The 25,460-nt window shown below is 41.8% G+C and overlaps 1 protein-coding gene across 1 annotated transcript; it reads right to left on the bottom strand.

Annotated features, from left to right (window-relative positions):
• Nucleotides 1–443: 443 nt before the first annotated feature.
• LOC139384909 (uncharacterized) lies at nucleotides 444–10,291 on the bottom strand. Its single transcript, XM_071129811.1, has 4 exons — nucleotides 10,206–10,291; nucleotides 7,908–8,756; nucleotides 1,606–1,779; nucleotides 444–1,484 (listed from the first exon to the last, which is right to left on the bottom strand). Exons 2-4 carry the CDS (start codon nucleotides 8,731–8,733, stop codon nucleotides 1,363–1,365), a joined length of 1,122 nt encoding a protein of 373 aa, XP_070985912.1. The 5' UTR covers nucleotides 8,734–8,756; nucleotides 10,206–10,291; the 3' UTR covers nucleotides 444–1,362.
• Nucleotides 10,292–25,460: the final 15,169 nt, after the last annotated feature.

Here is a 25,460-nt window from a genome sequence, read left to right as displayed (position 1 = left end):
ATAATAATAACTTCTAATTTGGGTTTATTAAAATTATTAAACGGTATGTTAATGTTTATATTGAGTTGACCTGTGGCTAAATTGTGAATTAGAATAAGGTACAGAAATAACCTTATTTGAGTGCAAGTCTTCATGTCTAAGACATTTTTAGTTCCCTTTGACAAACCATCTTGGAAATACAGCAGACAATCAAGTCTTAATTTTTTGGCTTTTACTGCTTCTATTATAGACTGAATTGAAGTATCTAGAATCCTAACTTGAGATCCATGCATTATATTTTTCCCATTGAGATCAATGCAAGATTTATGTGTATGTCTAAGTTACGTAAAGTTTGTATTCATTCTGGGGGTTGTACTTTTGGAAATAACAACACAACAAAACCTTAAATCAGGTGCATAAACATATAATTCCAATTTTCCAAAATAATAATAAATAAACTCCAAACACATATTCTCAAATTCCCATAGTTTATTGGTTTACACCCCTAAGCCCACATAACCAATGCATTAGGGTGCAGTAAATCTATAACTTAACATTTGAAAAGCCATAGTCAATCAATCAATAATATAATAATTATTTTAGCAAAAATGTTTATTTTTCATTTACAGTCTGTAGAAGCTATGAGAATAGAAAGGTTCAGTACTTTTGTCAAGCATCACAATACAGTTGAAAAATATATGGCAAATAGAAATCCAAAATGGATGGTGTTAAGAGATAGATGGGATGAGCTGAAGGGTCGGACCAATAACAAGATAACCAATGTAAAACATAGTGGGTCTGTAAAATGTATATAGGTTGAGAAATGTTGTGAAATAGCACAGTTACAAATAGAAATCAAACTGGATGGACATCGGAAATAGAGGAAGGACTAAAAACAAACAAGATAGAACTATTGTAAAATAGACTGTGTCTGTAAAATGTGTATAAGATGCACATACTGAAGGTAGAAGCCGAAGTGTTATTGATTATTAGTTTACTCCAATTGGGGGAAGGGCAGTAGGGTTTGCGGGGTATAATAAAGACATATTCTAAAAAAAAGTATGTCTACATGGGTATGAATGAGTATGTGTATATGTATGCATATGTGTATGTATGTGGATATACATATTTACCCCAAAAAATATATGGGGGATGGGAAATGATGCAGACAGTTACATTGATGGAAGCAACAATTTTTCCGCAATATTAAGCTGATCCACCACTTAGAAGAAAATAATAATAATAATAAAAAATAATACAAATCTATGACTTAACATTCTGTTAAAGATATTTATGCACGTTATTGCATATGTTGGGTCTCAATAAGTATTTTGCATATGAACGTCTTCTTTAACGTGTTTAAGGTTAGACTTGGAGCCCTTTTCAATTTTGATGTCCTCGTGGAAAGTTGGCCATTTGGATGTTGTCCATTTGGCATCCAGGATTGTAGTAAGCTGAACCATCATATTTCAAATCCAAAGGCTCACTGTTGTCCAGTTGTTGAACTAGGAGTGAGAAAAATAGATTTTGCATGGCCGATTTATGATAACAGGTGCTTTCCTATTCATTTATTCAGTCCTTTCAGATAGAAAATATGCCAGGAAATCATAAAAGGCAACTGCCTACCTGGGTCTGAGGGGAATTCCTCAACAAGCTTCCTGTGTGTGAAATCCCGTCGGCCTCTCCTTCTCCAGATGACAAAGACCACCATCGCCACAAAGCACACTGCCACTCCTGTGCCCAGGATGGCACCCCATGACTCACTCTTCTTCTTGTTCTGCACTGCATCTGAGGCCAAGCCTTTTGAAAACAAAAATACATTCATCGCAAAAATATACATGAAAACGAGGAGGGAAAAACCTTGCAAATACAACATTCTAATATTGGTGCAATTCTAATATATGGTGCAATACATTTTGTCTGGAGTAACATATTTATGTATCACAAAATATTCTTCCAGTCATACTTTATTTGGACAGTTCCATATAGATTATCTACAGATGGCCATACTATTAACAAAGTATCTGTTGATAGGCCATACTATTAACAAAGTATCTGTTGATAGGCAAGTGCTTATGGTTACGGTTATCGTTAGGGATAGGTTTAGAATAAGTGTAAGGGTAAGAATTAAGGTTAGGGTTAGAGGACAGTAAGTTGGAATGTTGTTGACAGTTATTGAACATCTACAAATCATATACAGTACAAACCATATACTTGTTACTAACCAAATAAAGTACCATTCTTCCTATAATTGAGGCGAAAAATGTGTGTTTAAAAATAACTGTACAAAAGGATATAGAGCACCCTTTTACATGACTAGTCTCAACTCAATAGACAGTACTATTTCCCAGCCATGTAATTAGACTACCACAATCAGTGCAATTACCATGTGTGAAAATAACAGGTTTCATTGCATTTCAGTAAAAGTTTTCCATCTATTTAATCACGTTTAATCTATTAGTGAAACCAATAATTATGTCAGACAAATGAAAAGTGTAAAGTGTATCAGTATTTCATTGTCGTTTCACGTAATTTGTGAAATTATCACGCAATCGATACAGTGCCCTCAGACAGTATTCACACCCCTTGACTTTTTCCACATTTTGTTCTGTTACAGCCTGAATTTAAAATGTTTTAAATTGAGACTTTGTGTCACTGATCTACCCATAATGTCAAAGTGGAATTTTGTTTTTAGATTATTTATTTTTTAATTAATAAAAAATGAAAAGCTGAAATGTCTTGAGTCAAAATGTATTGGTCACATACACGTGTTTAGCATGTTATTGCGGGTATAGCGAAATGCTTGTGTTTCTAGCTCCAACAGTACAGCAATATCTAACAAGTAATATGTAACAATTTCACAACAATACACACAATACACTCATCCAAAGTAAAGGAATGGAATTAAGAATATATAAATATTTGGATGAGCAATGTCGGAGAGGCATAGACTAATATGCAGTAGAATAGAATACAGTATATATGAGATGAGTAATGCAAAATATGTTAACGTTATTAAAGTGACCAGTGTTCCATTATTAGCCAGTTATTTAAAGTGTTTGTATATAGGGCAGCAGCCTCTAAGGTGCTACTGATGACTATTTAACTGTCTGATGGCCTTGAGATAGAAGCTGTTTTTCAGTTTCTCGGTCCCAGCTTTGATGCACCTGTGCTGACCTCGCCTTCAGGATGATAGCAGGGTGAACAGGAAGTGGCTCAGGTGGTTGTTGTCCTTGAGGATCTTGTTGGCCTTCCTGTGACATCAGGTGCTGTTGGTGTCCTGGGGTGCAGGTAGTTAGCCCCTGGTGATGCATTGTGCAGACCGCACCACCCTCTGGAGAGCCCCTGCGGTTGCAGGCGGTGATACAGCCCGACAGGATGCTATCAATTGTGCATCTGTAAAAGTTTGTGAGTGTTTTAGGTTCCAAGCCAAATTTCTTCAGCCTCCTGAGGTTGAAGAGGCGCTGTTTGCGCCTTCTTCACCACACTGTCTGTGTGGGTGGACCATTTCAGTTTGTCAGTGATGTGTACGCTGAGGAACTTGAAGCTTTCCACCTTCTCTTCTTGAAGTGGCACCACACTCCCAGGGCCCTCACCTCCTCCATATAGGCCGTCTCGTCATTGTTGATAATAAGGCCTACTACTGTTGTTTTGTTTGCCACAAAGTCCTGCGTGAACAGGGAGTACGATAGGGGGCTGAACATGCACCCTTGTGGGGCCCCTGTGTTGAGGATCAGCAAAGTGGAGATGTTGGTTTCTACCTTGACCACCAGTGAGCGGACCATCAGGAAGTCCAGGACCCAATTGCACAAGGCAGGGCTCAGACCCAGGGCCTCAAGCTTAATGAGGAGTTTGGAGGGTACTATAGTGTTGAATGCTTAAATATAGTTAATGAACAGCATTCTTACATAAGTATTCCTCTTGTACAGATGGGATAGAGCAGTGTGCAGCGCGATGGAGATTACATCATCTCTGGATCTATTGGGACATTAAGCAAATTGAAGTGGGTCTAGGGTGGAAGTGGGTCAAAGCACTTCATGATGACCGAAGTGAGTGCTACAGGGCGATAGTCATTTAGTTCAGTTACCTTTGATTTATTGGTACAGGAACAATGCTGGACATCTTGAAGCATGTGTGGACAGCAGACTGGGATAGGGAGTTATTGAATATGTTCGTAAACACTCCAGCCAGCTGGTCTGCGCATGCTCTGAGGATGTGGCTAGGGATGCCATCTGGGCCAGCAGCCTTGCAAGGGTTAACAAGCTTAAATGTCTTACTCATGTCAGCCAAGGAGAAGAGAGCCCACAGTCCTTGGTAGCAGGCCGCTTCGGTGGCACTGTGTTATTCTCAAAGCGGGCGAAGAAGGTGTTTAGCTTGCCACATACAGTACGTCTCGTGTCTCTATACTGACATTTTGCCTGTTTGATTGCCATACGGAGAGAATAACTACACTGTTTGTATTCGGCCATATTCCCAGTCACCTTGCCATGGTTAAACGTGGTGGTTCGTGCTTTCAGTGTTGCGTGAATGCTGCCTTCTATCCATGGTTTCTGGTTAGGGTAGGTTTTAATAGTCACAGTGGGTACAACATCTCCGAAACACTTCCTGATAAACTCAGTCACCGTATCCGTGTATTCGTCAATGTTATTCTTAGAGGCTACCCGGAACATATCTGCTTGATCAAAACAATCTTAAAGCGTGGATTCCGATTGGTCAGACCAGTGTTGAATAGTCCTTAGCACGGGTACTTCCTGTTTGAGTTTTTACCTACAGGAAGGGAGGAGCAAAATGGAGTCGTGATCAGATTTGCAGAAGGGAGGGCGGGGGAGGGCCTTGTAGGCATCCCGGAAGTTGGAGTAGCAGTGGTCGAGTGTTTTAGCAGCGTGAGTACTATAGTCAATGTGTTGGTAGAACTTCGGTAGTGTATTCCTCAAATTTGACTATACCTAAAGATAATTATCTTGAGAGGTAATACAGTTGGCATTTGATTGTGAGGTATTCTAGGTTGGGTGAACAAAAGGACTTGAGTTCCTGTATGTTATCACAATTACACCAGTTACTCATGAAACATACACACCCCTGCCCTTCTTCTTCTCGGAGAGATATTTATTCCTGTCTGCTCGATGAACTGAGAACCCAACTGGCTGTACGGGCTCAGACAGTATATCCTGAGAGAGCCATGTTACAATCCCTGATGTCTCTCTGGAAGGAAATCCTCGCCCTGAGCTCGTCAACTTTATTATCCAGAGACCGGTGTTTTGGATCAGCCTTTGGAATTAATTCAATTGCCTTGGGGGGTACGAACAAAGGAACCGATTGGGGAAAGTCTAATTCCTGGTCATAATAGTGGTAATGTTGGTGAGTTACCGGCGCTCTGATATCCAAAATATCTTCCCGGCTGTATGTAATAACACCCCATACAGGCATGCAAAGCTTGTAACGTCATACCCAAGAAGACTCGAGGCTGTAATCGTTGCCAAAGGTACTTCAAAAAAAAATCAAATCAAATTTATTTAGCCCTTCTTGCATCAGCTGAAATCTCAAAGTGCTGGACAGAAACCCGGCCTAAAACCCCAAACACATTTTTTTCTAAGAATGTAGTGTAATTTAGATGAAACAGTCATTAGTCACGGTTTGGGATGACTGGGTACGACTCAACTTTTGGGGGCTACTGTGGCTGAGGTGTCTTTAGAATGAATGTTCACTCTAAAAATGTGGGGTTCATCAAGGGTTCTTCTAAGATCATCAAAGTTAATCGAAGAACGTTACGGTCCTTGGCACTGAAAAATTCCCCCAAAAGGTTTTTTCCAAGAACCACATTTGAGGTGGGTTTCATCGAGGAACCTTTTAAGTTCTTGGTGGTTCTAGCAGGAACCTAACTACCCAACTGAAACATTTGGATTTGAGATGACAGCAGGTGCAGGCATTTAACTGGAAAATTGAAAGATCTCCTCAATTTAAGGTCAGGTTTCTCTCTTGTATGATCTAAATTTATATTGTTTTATGATTATACCATCTATCTTTCATATTTGTTCAAATGGCTGTTGTTGGACACTTTGTCCCTTTTTACAATTCTTTCAAATACAGAAAATGGACACAATTCAATGGATATCAATCAACAAAGAGGTAAGAATATCTTTAAAATATAGCTGCATTGTGCGCAGATACCTGAACTGCTCAGTTATTTGTGTGTGCCTTTGTATGTACAATTAGTAGTGGTTTGCCTCATAATAATATGCAGATCACATGTATGTTCAACAGTTAATTTAAATTCTCTAAAACCTCATAGGACTCTGTCACAGCAGCCATCTTCCTCCTCCCTTACCTCTCCAATGAAGATCCCAGAGCCCTCTTCATTATGGACCAGGTTTGTGTGTGAAAACCTTTGTCAAAAGTTAACCGTTTGTTTTCATTCACATTTACCACAAAAACCAAGGTATGAATACTGTTGTGTGCACACTTTGTTAAAATCATCTGTATAATTATATATTTCACAGACTTCACCTTCCCTACACCTCGGATGAATATAACAGGAAACCTGTTAGATCACCATGCATTGCAAAATCATTCTGGCTATTCATAGTCTACAGAGGACATCAACAGCAACACGCCAGACTCGTTTTAAAGGGTTCTTCAAATAACTTATAGGTGTTACCCTACAGTTTCAATTTGAAGAATCCCTAAAGGATCCTCCTGGAATCTTTTATTTTTAGTGTAACAATGGCGTGACGCTATCAAGTGACAGAGGTGCAACCCATGAATAGAGAAAATATGATCTAGGTCCAGATATTGTGTACTTTTGTGTGACATGGTTGTGTGAAACTCTACACCTTTTCTCTCCATGTTCCCTAAAGAAAAGGTAATAGCCAGTACGCGTTGTCAATTGATTAATAAGTATTGCATAAAGAGACTGCGATACATAGCTAGCATGCTGTACTAACTATGGAAAATCTGTAAAGCCACATGCAAATGAGATAAACAAACAGGTCAAACAAGCCACAGTATAAACTAATCACTGGCTGAAATGTATGAGGTTTCTCCCAATGGTAACAATGTTTTTCAGCACACTTTACCAAGTATTTATAGTCAAGTTTGACAGAGGTAGTTACTACATATTCAAATTCATGACTGTACCTGGCAAATCATGTGTATGTTTTTGAAAAAGATGCAATTGAATTTGAATTGCGAGAAGAAATACATGTAAATTATAACCTGTCAAAATTGGGGATATCCTCCTTTAATGAATGTCATCAATCACCCACTCAAAAATTCCCTTGTAAAGTATGTTAGAAACTGGAGAGTAGTACTCTCACGCCCTGTACTGCAGTAATGAACCTCAGCTACTGACCTCCTCCTTCCTGTAGACAGGCTAACACAAGGGTATTTTGTCCCCTGGAGAAGGCATTTGTAATGGAAGCCTCCACTCACTGTGGGCATGCAGATAGTGTCTGAAACTCAACCCTGCCCAGCCGGTGAAAGAAGGGGAGTTTGTGCTTTGACAATGGAAAAAAATAGAGATCTGGCAAATGTGGGTCAGGGAGAGACCGGAAAGAAAGCGGTTTGTAAAAAAGGCTATGGTGATATAAGATAACTGCCCTTTGAGAATTGTTGGATATTGTGTTACTTTCTAACTAGGTCCCTCCGATGTTCAAATCTGATACTCGGTGGTTATTTGTAACTTGTTGACTGCTCTGTCTTTGTCTGGTTGCTGACTCATTCATTAATGCCTCTCCCAAAACATTTAAAACAATATCACAATGGGTATGTGAAGTGAACATATCCAAATTTAAACATTGTTGTGATCTCTTGGTATTTCCTTAAACGTTGTTACAGGCTCCCTTGACCAAGCAAGTAAGTAGGTTACAGGTGCACACAGCAGTACCCTTGAGACAAAGAATGTACCAGATACTTAGGCACTGTCTCCTCACCTCTCGCAGAGTTGTTCCCTGAAGCGGCACCAGTTTCCATCATGTCTGTCGTTGTGCTGGGACCCGTGGTTGTTGTAGTTTCTGGGATGATTTTGGCAGTTGTAGTCGCAGGTGAGTCCAAGGGGAGCTCTGTGGTGGGGGAAGCTGTGGATGGTTCACTTGATGGTACTGCAGTCATTACATTATGGCTGTCCTCTGTACTGTTGGTTACCCCGTTCTCAGCATCAGGATCTGGACCGGCCTCATCTGTGCTATTGGTGTCTGGAGCTGTGGTTGTCTCATTCAATTCAGTGTCATTGGACATGTAATTAGAGCCATTTGAGTTGTCTGTGATTGGAGTGGTGGTGGTAGTTTGGAGTCCACTGTCCTCTCCAGTTGCATTGGAAACTTGGCTTGAGTTTAAGGCAACACTCACTGGGGGTTCTGGTGCAACAGTGGTTTCTGGAGATTCAACAGCGGTCGCTGGCGATTCTGGGTCCTCCGCTGTAGCATCTGGCAACTCTGGTGGCATTGTGGTGCCAATCATAACATCACCAGAAGTCTCATTTGTGTCCTGGATGTTGTCTTGTTCCCCACTAGATGACATGTATCCATTGGTGAAACCCCAAGCAGAGTCATCTGTTGACTCTGTACCCTCCAGGTTCATATCATCCAAGTCATTGAACGGAGCTTCTGATGTCTTGTTGAGCTTGGATTTGAACAGTTGACGAAGCCAACTTTGATCGATCGTCCGTCCTGGAGAGTTTGTTGGTGCTTGGAGCAAGGCCACATGAAAACCTTGCAGTTGCAGAAGCAAAACAGCAGTGATGATTGAATAAAGGTCCATATCCCGTCTCTCTCGTTCGTGTTCTGAACAACAATCAACACGTAAACAAAAGTATTTTTGTTAGATACATTGAGTCAAGGTTGGTTCTCCACAAATGTAAAAAAAGAAAGAAAAAATGTATCATCCCATTTTGGCCTCGAATGTCCCATGGTCTGCAGGCCACCATTGATTATAAGTAGAGAATATACAGTATTGTACATCATTTTTCTTAGGCAACCAGTCACCAAGAATGAATTAAATGTATGAATAGTTAAATTGATTAAGGCGAGACAAGGACTTTATGAATTCCCAAGATTCCCATGAAGTATTTCATATTCCCCATGTTCTGAAACAAATGCTCACCCTGTAATACAAAAAAAGCAAGCTCTCAATGGGGGTTTGGCTGACTTGACTCTACCGTTATCTTTTAATAGAGTTATAATCTATTCATACCAATCCAGGAGATGAAGTGTTGATGCTATCAGTTTGGCTTTGACCTCAATTTTTATAAGGCCTGGTCAGGGCTAGGAGGACAATTATTTCCCCTGAATGGAAGCAAACTCCCAATGTTTTTGTAATCAAATCTCCCAGAACTTGTATGATAAGAGTCTGCCAACTCAGTTTTGGGGACAATAGACTAAATGAATGTCAATGCAATAATCATTCAGGGTGTAACTATGGGGAGACTCCCATGTACTTTAGTTGAGTCAATCTGGGATGAACGGCAATATTTCCTGTTAGCATACTAAATATGCATTCTGCAGTGTTGTCAAAGCAGACATGAATGTCTGGCTAGCATTTCCCCTTCAGAAATATCCTCAAAGCCAAGGGTTGAACAGGTTTTGATAGCATGATAAAAAATAAAATAACATATCTGAAATAATGTATTCTGTCTGTTGGGACAGCTTATCTTACATTATTTTATTAAAATGTAAGCATAGAGAAAGTGTCATGATTAACTCAGTCATTGTAGACCATGCATTTGGCGAAATGTTATCCTCCTTCAATCACTCTGAGTGTTAGGTTTGTGGTTTGTTAGGTCCTCTTCCAATTACATATTTAGTTTGGTCAAAATAAAGTTGGGTTAATTACACCATTTGAGTCACCTCAGACATTAAGCAAAAAACCCATATACGCTTGACAATTACCTGAATCTGCATTGAGAAAAGAATGGTCTGGATGGGATGACACATGTATATTGGTTTGCCTGACTGGTGGACAACTACTAAGAGCAACTTTAAGCCCCGACACCGACACCGCAACATGATCATTCTGTTTCATTTGAAAGTGGTATGACATTTACAATCGGATGGATTTTCCTCATTCGCTCTGTGGCGTTATCATTGAACTAATCCAATTTCTGGCGAGTCTGTAACCTTACAAAAATACCAAACACATATAAGTGTCACACAACTCAACGTCTACCATACATCTCCCATACAGAAGAAATGGTGAAATAGCGCTACGTTACTAAAATCACCATCGCCACATACCTTTTTCTGGTGCTCGGTCAGGTGGTTACAGCTAACAGGTGTGAGGAAGGCAATGAGATCTTTCCGCGAAACAGCCGGCGTATGAGAGAGAGGGAACGATAGGCCAGTGAAGGGGCGGGGCAGTGCAGGGAAGTCAGATCAGAACAACCAGGAACCTGTTCTACCTGATTTTACACCTGACACAAACACCCTGTCATCCAGCCAATCCCTAAATGGTAACATGATACTGTCTCTAGGGTAACTAAGGTTATTTTAATGTCATGGTTTTACAGTTTATCTTCTGTGTTGCTGAGATGTACACTACACATCCGTTTATTTCAGTTGAGTTTGGTTTCCAGGTGTGCAGCACCTGAATTCCCCCCTTTGGGCAAAGCATCTGCCCCCAGGTCCTCGGAACATTCCTCCTTTGTGATTTTGGAATGTCTGCTGTCGTCACGGATACAAAAGGGCAGTACCGCTTTCATCCGTGCCTTGTCTCTGGTTTATATTTGGCAACAATCGGCGTAGGGCTATTCTTGTGTTCTTGTGTACGTCACAACCTGGTATTCTTGTTGTCGTTTTATTCTGGGAAGGAACGTGGCGGAACGTACAGTAGGCCTCTGCTAACTGAGCCAATAGAACCTAGCGTCTGACAGTGTAAGTAAAGGAGACAAGTAGAAGTGGCACTTGAAGCACATAGACTAAATGCAGTGTGTGGGAGGTTGAACTGTGCTCAGAGGCATCATGCCCATAGGGGGCACAGGGGCACGTGCCGACTCAGATTTGTCCTGTTTAATATTTTTTTTAACTTTTGTTGTTGTTCTTGTTGTTTCTCTGTAAAACTATTAGCCACATAGGAATTTTATTACGTTGGCTTTAGCTAGACCAGATGGGTTCCCAATCTCCCAACCTTATAACTAGCTACCAAGAAGCCATTTCAGGCTATCAATCAAGTTAGAGTAGCTAGTCTAACTATTTTAGCTGGCATGCCTGCTTGCAAGGTTGGTAGACTTTAGAAAAGCAAGCAATAACTACATTTTAAAAAAACATTCACTTTCCTTTCAATCTTTTACCCAGATTTGTGCAGAGAAGCATATTTTGTTTCTTAAAAAAAAAAAAAAAACACCAGTCAGGAGGATACAGACAGCACAAGAGGTATGATCAGATATGCAGAAAAACAGACATATTTTTTTAACATTAAGCATAATGATTAGGGCTCTAGATTGCAGGAAAAGGCTAAATTCTCCCTCCGGACCACGCCAGTGCCATCCTAAGATTTCTGGGGAGCATGATGCCCCTGACTGTGTTCATAAGTTCTCAGTGGCATATTTACTTGAAAACATTCAGTAACAAAAGGAGACTGCTTCAGGAAACAGGAGGTACATTGAGTTCTGTATTTAAATACTGCCTGTGAATAATATTCTGGTAACACCTTAATTTGCCCTTATTATACCTATGTAAATACACAGTAATAACTAGTAACAACATTGGAGTTAGTTATAATAGTTTTATTAATTGCATGGTAATAGAGTTTAAGTAACAGAGTATAGGTTATTACACAAGTGTGACAAAGAGTGTAATTACAAATCAATATGCTTTTGTTGAATAGAATAAAATGAAGAATATTATGTAAGAGGTAAGATCATTTCACAATAGTAGCCTTATCCAAGGGTTGTCCTTTGTGTTTATAAGGGTTTTGAACATCTCGCATATAGTCAGTGAAAGTGAATAAGTTCAAATTGAGCAGTAAATTGCTTTTGGAAGTCTCGTGATGTTTATACGTCCAACTGTGAAGCAGAAATATCTCATAACCCTGCCATGGGATGTTGTTACGTATACATTCTACACACATTCTACATACATGGCATTTTTTTTTAAATGTACAGTAGTTATATAGCAAGAATAAAGTAATTTGATATACATTACATCTAGATAGATAGTTCTTATACATTATAAATCGGGGTTTAAGTCATAATTGTTACAGAACAACCCACACCTCACCTACTCTCAGTCCATCCCACCTATCTCCGTAAGCCGCCATCATATGATTTCCATGTCAGTATTGGTGAAAAGTGGCATGGAATCGATGAAAGGGTTGGTGGGATGAATTTTTCAGCCTCGTCTCACCCAAAGATAAAGATAAGATTAACTTTATTGTCCCTGAGGGGTCATTTGTCTTTGTGCTGCTGCTTCCACATGAAATAGATCACATAATACAAATCATATAATACAATAATATTGCAATAGGTTAAAAGATAGTGATTTCCATCAAAATGAGCATCACCAAAGTGACATTGCTAAGCATCACGATAGAGAGGTTAGATGTAGGATAAGGTGAGACTGGAGTAACTGGAACCTGCACATTAGGCAACCATCTGAAATCAGGTGGAAGTGTCTACAATCATGAAGAAATGACCACAGAGTCAGTGTCACGCCCTGGTCAAAGTATTTTGTGTTTATCTTCATTTATTTTGGTCAGGCCAGGGTGTGGCATGGGTTTTTGTATGTGGTGTGTTGGGATTGTAGCTTAGTGGGGTGTTCTAGTGAAGTCTATGGCTGTCTGAAGTGGTTCTCAATCAGAGGCAGGTGTTTATCGTTGTCTCTGATTGGGAACCATATTTAGGCAGCCATATTCTTTGGGTGTTTTGTGGGTGATTGTCCTTAGTGTCTTGATGTCCTTGTTCTGTGTGTATGTGCACCAGTATTAGGCTGTTTCGGTTTTCGTTACGTTTATTGTTTTGTAGTGTTTGTATTTAGATTTGTGTTGCTTCAGTTTAAATAAACATGGATCGCAATCTACACGCCGCATTTTGGTCCGACTCTACTTCAACCGAAGAAAGACGTTACAGTCAGTGCCCCTTCCATTGACTCATTGACTTTTGTGTGGGTGGGTGTCTGTGTGCATGGACATGCGTGTACTGTATGTATGTGAAGGCGTGTCATTTACAGTTTACCTGATGAAATCTCTTAAGGATCCGCCCCTTTTTCCCAATTTTCACCTAAAATGACATACCCAAATCGAACTGCCTGTAGCTCAGGACCTGAAGCAAAGATATGCATATTCTTGATACCATTTGAAAGGAAAAACCTTGAAGTTTGTGGAAATGTTAAATTAATGTAGAAGAATATAACACATTAGATCTGGTAAAAGAGAATACAAATAAAAGAACGCGTTTTCAAATAAACATTTTAATAATCTGTAATGAACACAAGGGGAGACAGAGAGCTGGTTTCAAGCGCAGGTGTTTATTGCAAAGGACCACAGGAGGAGGCAGATAACTGGGTTCAGGAGCAGATACAGGGAGTCCAAATGGGAAAAGGTACAGGCAGGGAAAAGGCTAGTAACGTCATCCGGGAGATCAGGCAATAGGTAGATAACAGGAAATCCGATAGGCTAAAGTACATGCAGAGAATAGACGAAAGGCGTCATCAGTGAGGCAGGCAAAAACTATCACTGGAAAAACAGAGGTCCGAAAGACATGTGTCACAAAACAAGCAATACCTCACAGTGATGGGGTGCAAAGAACTGAAGTAAATAGTGTGTGATAATGACATACAGGTGTGTGAACAGGTGATTAGAATTCAGGTGATTGGGATCTGGAGACTGAGCTGCGTTCAGGGGATCTAGGTGTTTGAGGGTGTGAGTTGGAAGCAGATGTTACACCATCATCTTTGAAATGCAAGAGAAAGGCCTTCATATCACTTAGGAGTCTAAGTGCAATTTAGATTTTGGCCACTAGACGGCAGCACTGTATGTGCAAAATTTTAGACTGATCCAATGAACCATTGCATTACTGTTCAAAATGTTGTATCAAGTCTGCCAAAATGTGCCGAATTGGTCAATTGATGCATTTTCAAGTACATAACTAGAGAGAACATACAAAAATGATATGGTAATAAAAATGTTTAGTTTACCATCTCCCAGGAATTTCAGACATTATGGATAATTTGCTACAGAAAAGACACTAACCACACATCTATCTTTCTGCCCATATAAGACATGTCTGTGTTCTGGGAAATGTTCTTGTTACTTACAACGTCATGCTAATCACATTAGCGCACGTTAGCTCAACCATCCCGCGATCCCGTATAAGGTGTCCAGAAATACTGGCTTGCTCTATTATACAGTTTCTAAGCGTTTACTGCTTTCCACATAGTCTCTTTGTATAACAATTGTCACCATTTTCCATGTCCTCCGCAGTGTGAATGCCTACTTTTCCCAAGTCTCACCAGTATGAAATTCTATAATGCCACCAGATGTCAGCACTAAACAATGTACTAACAGACAAGGGAAATATCTGTTAGCTGGACGTCAGCATACTGTAAACTTTTCAGACGCATTTATCCTATTCACATTTCAAAGGAAAACAAAATTACTTTTCGATTAGATTCATGACTTTGAGAGAGTTAATAAATAACTCATCACCCAATGTTTTTGAGTAGAACTGTTCGCTGGTGCTCCACGCATGTTCATGGCTCTCTAGAAGTAAAAATGCTTGCGCTATTACTAAGTCAGTCATGCACAAATGTTTTCTTCAGTTGAATGACACCCTTTGGATTGATATTCCTAATAGAAGCACGCTGTGAATTCCCTTTAAAACATATTTCAGTCTAAAACAGACTGATGTTATGTCTAACATTAGTGTTAGAACAATAGTGTTTTTGTTGCTGTAAGACTAATGTGTTATCCTCATTTAACATTATTCAACTTCTGGGGGTAATTATATTGAAATATCATAGGCTAAGTATTAAGCTCTACAAGTCCCCGATCTGCTATTAACTGTAGCATTATGAACATGTTGAGTTACAATCATTCTAAACGTCTAACTATCATTGTAAAATGAACAACTGTTAAATTAATACCCTGTTTATTGTGTTTTGGAGTGTCTCCTGGGATGTCTTCATATAACAGATTGCTTGTGGTGATCTTTGAGCAGATGAAACTGGGTCGTATTCATAAGGGCATGCAATGGAGAACGTGTGACAACATTTTGCAACGGAAAACAAAAATGAGTGTTTCTTACTGGGTAGGTCTAGGAAGTCCCTCCCTGTTTCAGTCTGTTTTCTTCCATATGGTGCCTTATGAATACGACCCAGGATTCTCCAGAAGGACATTAGCAGACACAGAGCAGGCCTGTTAACATGGTGACAACAGCCACTATGCAACAACAACATGTGGAGTGGAGCAGCAAGGTCTGGAGAGAGAGGCCTGGAGAAAGAGAGGACTAGAGAGGGAGAGGAATTCCTCTGCGATGACATCACCGCCTAGCCATTATCTGAAATCAGACCGTTTGAGGGAGAGAGAGAGAGACAGATCGAGAGAGAGAGAAACGAAGGGAAAACTGAGTCAGTTTTCCCTTCATCTCTCTCTCTCTCTCTCTCTCTCTCTCTCTCTCTCTCTCTCTCTCCCTCAAACGATCTGACATTAAGAAAAGGGATGAAGTGATTTTGAAAGATGGGAAAGATGACAAACTATCCAGCAAAGGATTCCAGTGACCTAATTTTCATTTTTTTTGTGTGAAGATATTTCTCTTGTTGTGGAAGTGAGTCACTGGGACTAGTTCCCTATTCTACTCCTCACCACATGATCAGAGATTTTGAGTTTTGGCAAATACAATATGTTTTGGAAACTTCAACGCAGTTTAGTACAGGACAGTGTTTCACCTAATTTACCCATGCAGATATAACAGAAGAGGGGAGGTGAACAATGCTAAGTGATGAGTAACCTTGCCTGAGACCTGTAAACTTGTGTTAGCTCTGAAGACAATGCCTAAGCTTTAGCACAGATGGGTGACTGGCACTGTTTCTTAGATCTTTGTTAGGTTACTGCAATGTATGCTGCAGAAGGGTCCTTCCTTTCCATCACAACTGAAACTAGATTCAAGTGATGCTGCAAATGACAACACCGCTGTTTCAACGGCAATATGGAAAGAGTTGTGTAATAGGCACCGCTCCTAATGCATTGTGGACAAGTTGGACTGTGAAGGGTTTGTTTTGTGAGGCTAGGAGAATGAACGCACGTAACTACAATGGAAAGTCATGGCAAATTCTCACTCTAGCTTTTCCCATTTGGGTTATTTTGAGAATATGTCATAGCTCTGAGACATATAATGTCATAAATTGCATAAGATCTCTCAAGTTAAGGGGTTGGTCCACCACTCTGAAGATGAAGCTTAACCCCTGTAGGTCTAAGCCCTTAGATGGCGATATCTACTAAGCTAACATATGGAATTGTTTTAAGATGGTCATAAAATGGATCATTTAGCTATTTGATTTAGAATTGGAGGACACTATACAGTAGGTATACATTTTTTCATTATTATTATTTGATGAAACGCAGAATGTGGCCTTAATTCTATTATCCTTCAAACATGGCAGTACAGAAATGTATCAAAAGGAAGTATGTTTTGAAATGTCCGTCCTACACTACTGGTCAAAAGTTTTAGAACACCTACTTGTTCAAGGGTTTTTCTTATTTTTACTATTTTCTACATTGTAGAATACCAGTGAAGACAACACAACTATGAAATAATACATATGGAATCATGTAGTAATCAAAAATGAGTTCAACAAATATATTTCATATTTGAGATTCTTCAAAAATCCACCCTTTGCCTTAATGACAGCTTTGCACACTCTTGGCATTCTCTCAACCAGCTTCATCTGGAATGCTTTTCCAGCAGTCCTGAAGGAATTCCCACATACGCTGAGCACTTGATGGCTGCTTTTCCTTCATTCTGCGGTCTGACTCATCCCAAACCATCTCAATTAGTTTGAAGTCGGGGGATTGTGGAGGCCAAGTCATCTGATGCAGCACTCCATCCCTCTCCTTCTTGGTAAAATAGCCCTTACACAGCCTGAAAGTGTGTTGGGTCATTGTCCTGTTGAAAAACAATTGATAGTCCCACTAAGCCCAAACCAGATAGGACGGCGTATTGCTGCAAAATGCTGTGGTAGCCATGCAGGTTAAGTGTGTCTTGAATTCTAAATAAATCATAGACATTGTCACCAAAAAAGCACCCCCACACCATAACGCCTCCTCCTCCATGCTTTTATGGTGGGAAATACACATGCGGATATGCACAACTGATTGGCTCAAACGCATTAAAAAGGAAAGAAATTCCACAAATGAACTTTTAACAAGTCATACCTGTTAATTTAAATGCATTCCAGGTGACTACCTCATGAAGCTGGTTGAGAGAATTCCAAGATTGTGCAAAGCTGTCATCAAGGCAAAGGGTGGCTATTTGAAGAATCTGAAATATATATATTTTTATTTTTTATTTAACACTTTTATTTAAGTTTTTTTTTCGGATTTGGTAATCGAATCTGGCCTTTAATCAGGATTCAATGTAATTTTTTGCATTTTTCAAAACTCACAGGTAGTGATTAGGATGATACCAAAAATCTGGATTATGTTTATCCCACTAGAAGGGTGGATTTAATAAGGTGAAAGGCACTACAACCACGAAATGTCAAAGGACAAGGTGGTTTAAAAAAAAAAAACTAAAGGTTCATTAGGTTAAATTGTAGTATAGGTATGTGGTCAGCAGTTATATTGAGAAGTGTCAAATAAATGTGGGTACTTACTCATAAGTGATATGCAGGCCTCAATTATTTTTAAGCACGTGGCTGCGAATACAGAGTTTTTTCCACCGCCCCGCTCCCTCCCTCCAGGAATCTCTTTCTCAAAGTTAAGGATCTGGATCACGTTCTGCGCATATGTTATTTTATGCACAATACTCTGAAATGTTCAAATACAGTCCATCAGAGCATCACCGCAGAGAGAGTCTGCGAGAAAGACTTCTCTTACTTGGAATGTTATTATTACCACGAAAGTATCTCCAATAGGTCTCTCCAATCAGGAAACTACCCACTGTATTTCAGTTAGCACCTTTTCCCTTGAGTAACATTTGCCCAGGAGAGCTTTCTGTGCCCATAAAGATGCCAGGACTAGCATCAGGGAATTAATAGGGGCATTAATGGTTCCGGCAGTCGGCAGACGCTGAGGACAAGAGTCCGTTCCTGTGGTGGGCACTTTGGCAGACGGCACAGAGTTTAGCACCACTGCCACAATTCACCGACAGCACAGTCCAACGATTACCTCACCGGCTCAGCTGTGTTGCCAACTACCACACAAAATACTTACTGCATATGGAAAGCATGTGTGCTCACTACTCACCGAGCTAAAATAAGCATGCCACATGGCTGCGTTTCAAAAGACACTCAAACACTCCATTGTGTGTCTGAATTGCACCTTTAAAGGACACAGTTTGGTCTGCAATTACAACCTATTTGCAGGTGTTGGGATTCAATGACCATGGAGGGATGGCTACCACAGTACTAATATCCTAACTTGCAAACCTATTGAAGAACAAAACATTAACAGAATGTGAAATGGCTCTTCTTTTATGTTACTTAAAATTATTAACATATGAATTCAGTTCGCATTCACCAAGTCTTTAACATTAGTCTATTTGTCCAATTGGCATTGCAATTTCCTGAGAATTTTCATGAAATTGGGAACAGCACAGTAAAATTAGAAAACAATGTAACAATGTTACATTTTGTAGATGCAATAACTGTTTCAATGATTGTTTGTATTTAGGTGCTATTATCAATAGATTGTCACACCCTGATCTGTTTCACCTGTCTTGTGCATGTCTCCATCCCCCTCCAGGTGTCGCTCATTTCCCCCATTATCCCCTGTGCATTTATACCTGTGTTTTCTGTTTGTCTGTTGCCAGTTTGTCTTGTCTCATCAAACCTACCAGCATGTTTTTCCCATACTCCTGTGTCTCTCTAGCCCTTGTTTTTCTGGTTTTGACCTCTGTCTACCCTGCCGGGCCAGGATCCTGCCAGGCATTTCATGGACGCTACCCTGGTGTCAGAGCTGGGCATCCCCACTCAGCCCCTCTCCATTCCCATGGACGTCAGAGCGCTGGATGGGCGCTCTATGGGCAGTCACCCACAATACTACTCCAATTACCTGTGACTGTCAGGGAACCGCAGCGAGTCTATGCAGTTCATGCTCATTAAGTATCCTCAGATACCTGTGGTATTGGGGTTTTCTTGGCTCCAGCGACACAATCCCCTTTTCAACTGGACTGCCGGTGCTGTCATGGGCTGGAGCCGTTCTGCCACGCCCATTGCCTGAAGTAGGTGCAGCCTGCCCCGGACCGTCTTCATGTGGGCTCGGAAGAAGCCTCGGACCTCTCCATTGTTCCCGCGGAGTACCAGGACATCCGGAATGCTTTCAGTAAGGCCGGGGCCACTTCGCTTCCTCCGCATCGACCCTATGATTGTGGGATTGACCTTCTCCCGGGCACTACATCTACCCCGGGGATGGCTGTATTCACTGTCGGGTCCGGAGACCAAGGCTATGGAGACGTACATTGAGGACTCCCTGGCTGCAGGGTGTATCTGTCCTTCTGCCTCCCCTACCTGTGCAGGGTTCTTCTTTGTTGAGAAGAGAGACAAAGCCCTGCGCCCGTGCATCGACTACCGGGGTCTCAATGACATCACGGTTAAGAACCGCTACCTACTAGCACTAATCGCCACGGCTTTCGAGACGCTCCAAGAGACCACCATCTTCTCTAAGTTGGACCTGCGGAAGGCCTACCATATGGTGTGGATACGGGAAGGTGACGAGTGGAAGACAGCCTTCAACACTGCTAGCACCACAAATTCCTGGTGATGCCGTTCGGCCTTACTAACGCTCCTGCTGTGTTCCAGAAACTGGTTAATTAACGCTATTCTCCGCGACATGTTGAACCGGTTTCATATACCTCAACAACATCCTTGTCTTTTCCTACTCATCTCAAGAAAACGTTGTCGACGTTCGACAGGTTCTCCAGCATTCTCTGGAGAACCAGCTTTTTGTCAAAGCAGAGAAATGCGAGTTCCATCGCTCCACCACCTCCTTCCTTGGATACATCATCGCTGCTGGTAATGTGCAGATGGATCCTGGAAAGGTGAGAGCGGTGGTGGATTGGCCCCAACCCACGTCCAGTGTGCAGCTACAACACTTCTTAGGATTTACCAATTTCTATCACCGTTTTATCCAGGGTTACAGCACCCTGGCTTTCCCTTTTCAGCCCCCATCTCTCCCAAAGTCCCGTTCACGTGGTCCCCAGCTGCTGACCGGGTGTTCCTGGACCTTAAGCACCACTTCCCCACAGCTCCCATATTAATCCAACCGGACCCGTCCTGTCAGTGTGTGGTGGAGGTAGACGCTTAGGATGTCGGAGTGGGGGCTGTCCTGTACCAGCGTTCTGCGCCTTCTTCTCCCATCGTCTTAGTGCCACGGAGAGGAATTATGATGTGGGGAATTGAGAACTACTCGCGGCGAAGATGGTAGTACCAACTGGCCATGACTGACCCAGCAGACCTGGACCAGCTCCGTAACGCCATCTCCCAAGGAGCCACCGTTGGTAGGCACGAAGAGTCGCTTCACGGTCTGATGGAAGGGTTCCAGGCCGTGGCCGAACTTCAAGACCAAGCCTTGGAGGCATTGCGGGAGCAATCCCGAGGGTTGCCTACTAGGCATCCTACCATGACGGTAACCTCCCAGCCCCTCTGTAACACGGCTGGTAGCAGCACCGTCACCCTGGTTTCCCGGAAACCCTGCTTACCTCCCCCGGAGCGCTACGATGGAGATTCCAGAACCTGCTGGGCCTTTCTGTCCCAGTGCTCCCTCGTTTTCGAGTTGCAGCCTTCTTTCATTCCTCTAGGGCCACTCAAAGATAGCGTACATTATTACGCTGATATCCAGGCTGTGAAACATGGGTTTGATTGTAGACACATGAAAAGTGGGATGTATACGGAGGGTACGAGGCAACAGAAGACGAACAGCAGAGGGTCTAATGACGTTGGAGATGGGTAAAAAGGGCTGATAAACAGGGGGGAAAGCTTGTGGAAGTCCACCCAGAGAGGCAGATCCCGGGTGGACAGCCATACCTTCTGCCTGAGACGATACCGGAGAGCTGGGGTCCGGTGGCGGTCCGCTTGTCGTCGATACCTGGAGATGGTCTTGAGAAGGGCCGACGTGCTCTCTTCCAGGTACGACGACAGCGGCGGACAAACATCTGGGCCGAAGGTATGCCGACCTCTTCCTCTTGCTCAGGGAAGAGCGGAGGGCTGATAACCCAGGGAAGACTCAAAGGGCGAGAGACCCGTGGCAGAGCGAGGAAGAGTGTTGAGGGCGTGTTCAACCCACACTAGTTGCTGGCTCAAGGTAGCTTGGGGAGAGGAATGAAGTGGGCGGCTTTGGAAAACCGGTCCACTACTGTCAGGATGACAGTGTTGCCATCAGATGTGGAGAGACCTGTGACAAAGTCCAGGGATATGTGAAACCAGGGACGGTGAGGTACAGGCAGAAGTTGAAGGAGACCAGCCAGAGCTTGCCGAGGAGTCTTCTTCTGCGCGCAGATCATGCATGCGGCGACGAGCGCGGAGACGTCAGGAACCATGGTAGGCCACCAAAAGTGTTGTTGCACAAAGGCCAGGGTCCGATGGGAGCCCGGGTGGTAGGTAAGCCTCGAGGTGTGGGCCCACTCCAGGACCGAGGCACGGAACGATGCACCTCACAAACTGCTTCCCTATTCCCCAGCTGAGTGCTGTCGCCAGGCACCCGGTGGAATTGATGGTCTCGGGTTCCAGGGTTGTAGCCGTGGGGCTATAGCGGTGTGACAGTGCATCCGGGCTTGACATTCTTGGATCCCGGTCGGTATCAGAGGGAGAAGTTGAATCAGGTGAAAAGCAAGGCCCACCTAGCTTGCCTGGAATTGAAATGCTTGGCGGTGCGGAGATATTCCAGGTTCTTGTGGTTGGTCCACACGATGAATGGATGTTCCGCCCCCTCCAGCCAGTGCCGCCACTCCTCCAACGCCATCTTCACTGCGAGAAGCTCATGATTCCTGACATCGTAGTTCCTCTCCATGGTGTTGAGGAGATGGGAGAAGAAGGAGCAGTGATGTAAACTTGAGGTTTGGTCAGATGACATGAAGATAGTGCTCTTTTGTCATGCACAGCAGTGGTGGGTTTTGCGTCTAATTTAGAATGCATAACCAGAAAAGAACTTGGCCACAAGTGGATCTTGCAACAAGACAATATCCCCAAACACACATCAAAATCCACAAATAAATGGCTAATTGGCCACAAAATCAACATTGAAAATATGAGGCTTGAATCCATAAGCATAGACGAACAATATCAAGTATCTGGAAGGACTCTGTATGGAGGAATGGACTAAGATCCCTTATAATGTGTTCTCCAAAGGCAAGGTATTGAAAGGTATTGAAAACCGGGATGTCAATAACTTTGGCCCCTACCTGTTTTGAGAAAAAAATGTACATTTCTCTGAGCAATTGTTTTCGTATAAAATAGATGCATTTATTATTTATTTTATGAGGTCATTTTTGCTAGTCTTTATCAAGGGTGTCAATAATTTCAGACCCCACTGTATTTATCATCACATGCACTCATTTAGTTCTCATTTATCAATCGGGACTTTTAAGGAAAAGGGTATTGATGTTGCTGTAGAATAAGTGTTTAAACATCCTATAAGCTAAACATATGTCAAATTCTATGTGCCTAGGGAACTTAAGTAGAAATATGCTCCTCTTGATCATAGGAGAGCCAAAGTCATTAATAGCTTTTTTTTTATAGCGCTGTTGATGTCCACTTGATGTCTGCTTTCATTTAACTGAAAGATCAGAAGTGAGATCAGGTGCAACGTTGAACCAGTATCCACAAGTCAGAACAAATTGTTCTCGTGATTAATCGGTCCTCTCTGTCGACTATGATGAATGGGTAAGAAAGATTCCACTCAGCCTCAGTCGGGATGTAAAATGTGCTTCTCCTAAGGATATCATATTCTGCTTATCTAGCTACTCTTACAATTCAGTTCATAAAAAAAGATGGATGCCTTGTTTTTCTGGTTGCTCTTTCCATTCTGAAATGTGCTGGCTCTCTGTCTACTGTGTCTAGCGTCGTTATAAACATCAGTTGGTGTCTGATAATTCACTCTCTCCCTCTCTAGCCACGTTGTGTGGTTGGTGGTGCTTGGCCAAAGCAAATGCTCCTTGTTAAAGGGTCTGACAATCTGTTCTGAAGTCTGTTTTTCCTCTCTTTACCTCTCAAAGAGGGAGATATGGCTTCTCCCCTAAATATTGAATGGCACATTGGAGGCTGGAACTGGATGTTGGGCTCGGATTCTCGCCACGGCAGCCCCGGAGGGTCATAAAACAACACATAAAAAATTTGAACTGGTATGACCCATTCCCTGCTATTATATAATATTACGTTGTGTAGGGGGAATGGCTGTCTTTTCATTGACTGACAGACGTCCTAGCAGTACCAGTAGTTGATATGGGCTAATAACAGCTGGCTTTGGGCTTTGTGCACAGCTTTGAACACATCAGAGACCAGTCAACCTTTTCTTACTGTGAATTACTCAAATGCAAATGCACTAATACTGTAGTTTGGCACAACAACAACACCTGGCTGCATGATTAATGCCTATAATCAGTAATAGATCTATGTAAAAATATATTAAAATATTCTCCTTTTCTCCTGCTGTGAATGAAGTCATTGTGTCCTTTATTGGCTTTTTTACTACTATGCCACAATGCTTGTTCGCTTGTCATCGTCATCTAATGATTGTGAAAAGGTCACATCGCAGAGCGATGCCATCCTTTAAAGACAGCCATATGCAAACCATTATATTTTTATGATTTTGGCTCTCCTAAAGAAACAGAATGGTTAAGGGTTACTAGACTCACAAATTAAGTAATCTTTTGGGGGCAAAGTGGTAAAACTAAGGTTCTCCATTTCTCTCTGTCTCTCTTCCTCTCAGCAATGTGAAACTAATTTTTAAAGAGTAAGAGGGGTAATCATACTCCCTCCACATCCTTTTAGGATAATGATATTGTAATTGTGTTGTGTCCTTTCTGTTCCTGCAGGGTAATGGTAGTGTAATTGCTTCAATGTTACTTTGCTTTGAGTGGCCCTACATGAGAAACATTCTGTTCAGCTTGAAAGATAGAACTTTCTTCCAATGTTTCCATAATGACAGTGAGTCATATATCCCGAAGCAGAATTCTTAAACCTGTGCATCACCACTCAAAGTCATGTCACAGGAAGTGTGTGTGTGTGTGTGTGTGTGTGTGTGTGTGTGTGTGTGTGTGTGTGTGTGTGTGTGTGTGTGTGTGTGTGTGTGTGTGTGTGTGTGTGTGTGTGTGTGTGTGTGTGTGTGTGTGTGTGTGTGTGTGTGTGTGTGTGTGTGTGTGTGTGTGTGTGTGTGTGTGTGTGTGTGTGTGTGTGTGTAAGGAAGGAAGGAAGGAAGGAAGGAAGGAAGGAAGGAAGGAAGGAAGGAAGGAAGGAAGGAAGGAAGGAAGGAAGGAAGGAAGGAAGGAAGGAAGGAAGGAAGGAAGGAAGGAAGGAAGGAAGGAAGGAAGGAAGGAAGGAGTTCAAGTAGTTAGGGCAAAGATGAAGATGGATCCTTGTGTTTACTAAAGTGATTGCTAAGCAACAAAATGGAGCAAGTTCCAACCCAATCTTTATTTTGTTCTATTGTAGCTACATAAGAACAAGAGGGTGTGCAACATACTCACCAATTACACATCCCGCAGCCTCCTCACTTAAAGGCAAAGTGTAGTCAAAAACGTGATTTCCTATGTTATAATGTACGTTTCCACACTATGGGGCGCTTTCGGAGACAGAGTTTAATTTCAGTCCGGAATAAACTAATTCTACTTAAATTAATCCAGATTTAAAAAATGGCTTTCTGAGACGTTGCTTAACTTCAGATGAATTAGTTCTAGACTAGGGAGTCCCAGCCTAAGGTAAGTAAGGACTAACCAGTTCATCTTTGTCAAGCCGAAACAGATTAACAATGTGCACTTGGTGCTGATCTGAGGATGCGTAAAAAATCAGGGATGGGACACTGATACATAAGTATTGTGTGGAATTGGAGCAAGTCACCGAAACCAAACAATGGACGTAGGTAAAAGAAAACGTTCAAAGAATTTCAGTGACTGAAAAAATCCTCTTGAAGCGAATTGTGTCAAACCAAACAAATATTGAGAACAAACAGCATGATTCATCAACAGAAAACAAGAAAAGGAATGCCTGGACTACCACTTGTAATGAATTCAACTCAAATGAAAAAGTAAACAAAAGGACGCAACGACAACTTCAGGTAAGATACTGTATGTATTGTTGGCCCACTTTTACAAATCAGAGTCTCTTTTAAATGTTTGTTTTCTTGTGTAA

This window comes from Oncorhynchus clarkii, chromosome 26 (assembly GCF_045791955.1).
Source record: "Oncorhynchus clarkii lewisi isolate Uvic-CL-2024 chromosome 26, UVic_Ocla_1.0, whole genome shotgun sequence".
In the NCBI taxonomy this organism is placed as follows: domain Eukaryota; kingdom Metazoa; phylum Chordata; class Actinopteri; order Salmoniformes; family Salmonidae; genus Oncorhynchus; species Oncorhynchus clarkii.
Note: the sequence above shows the minus strand (reverse complement) of the source record. Positions and strands in the feature narration are given on the sequence as shown.

Coding starts and splice junctions, on each gene's coding strand:
- LOC139384909 (XM_071129811.1), bottom strand. CDS start 8,733: ATGGACCTTTATTCAATCATCACTGCTGTTTTGCTTCTGCAACTGCAA. Junction 1,780..7,907: donor AGGGAACAACTCTGCGAGAG/GTGAGGAGACAG, acceptor TGTTTTCAAAAG/GCTTGGCCTCAGATGCAGTG. Junction 1,485..1,605: donor GGAATTCCCCTCAGACCCAG/GTAGGCAGTTGC, acceptor TCTCACTCCTAG/TTCAACAACTGGACAACAGT.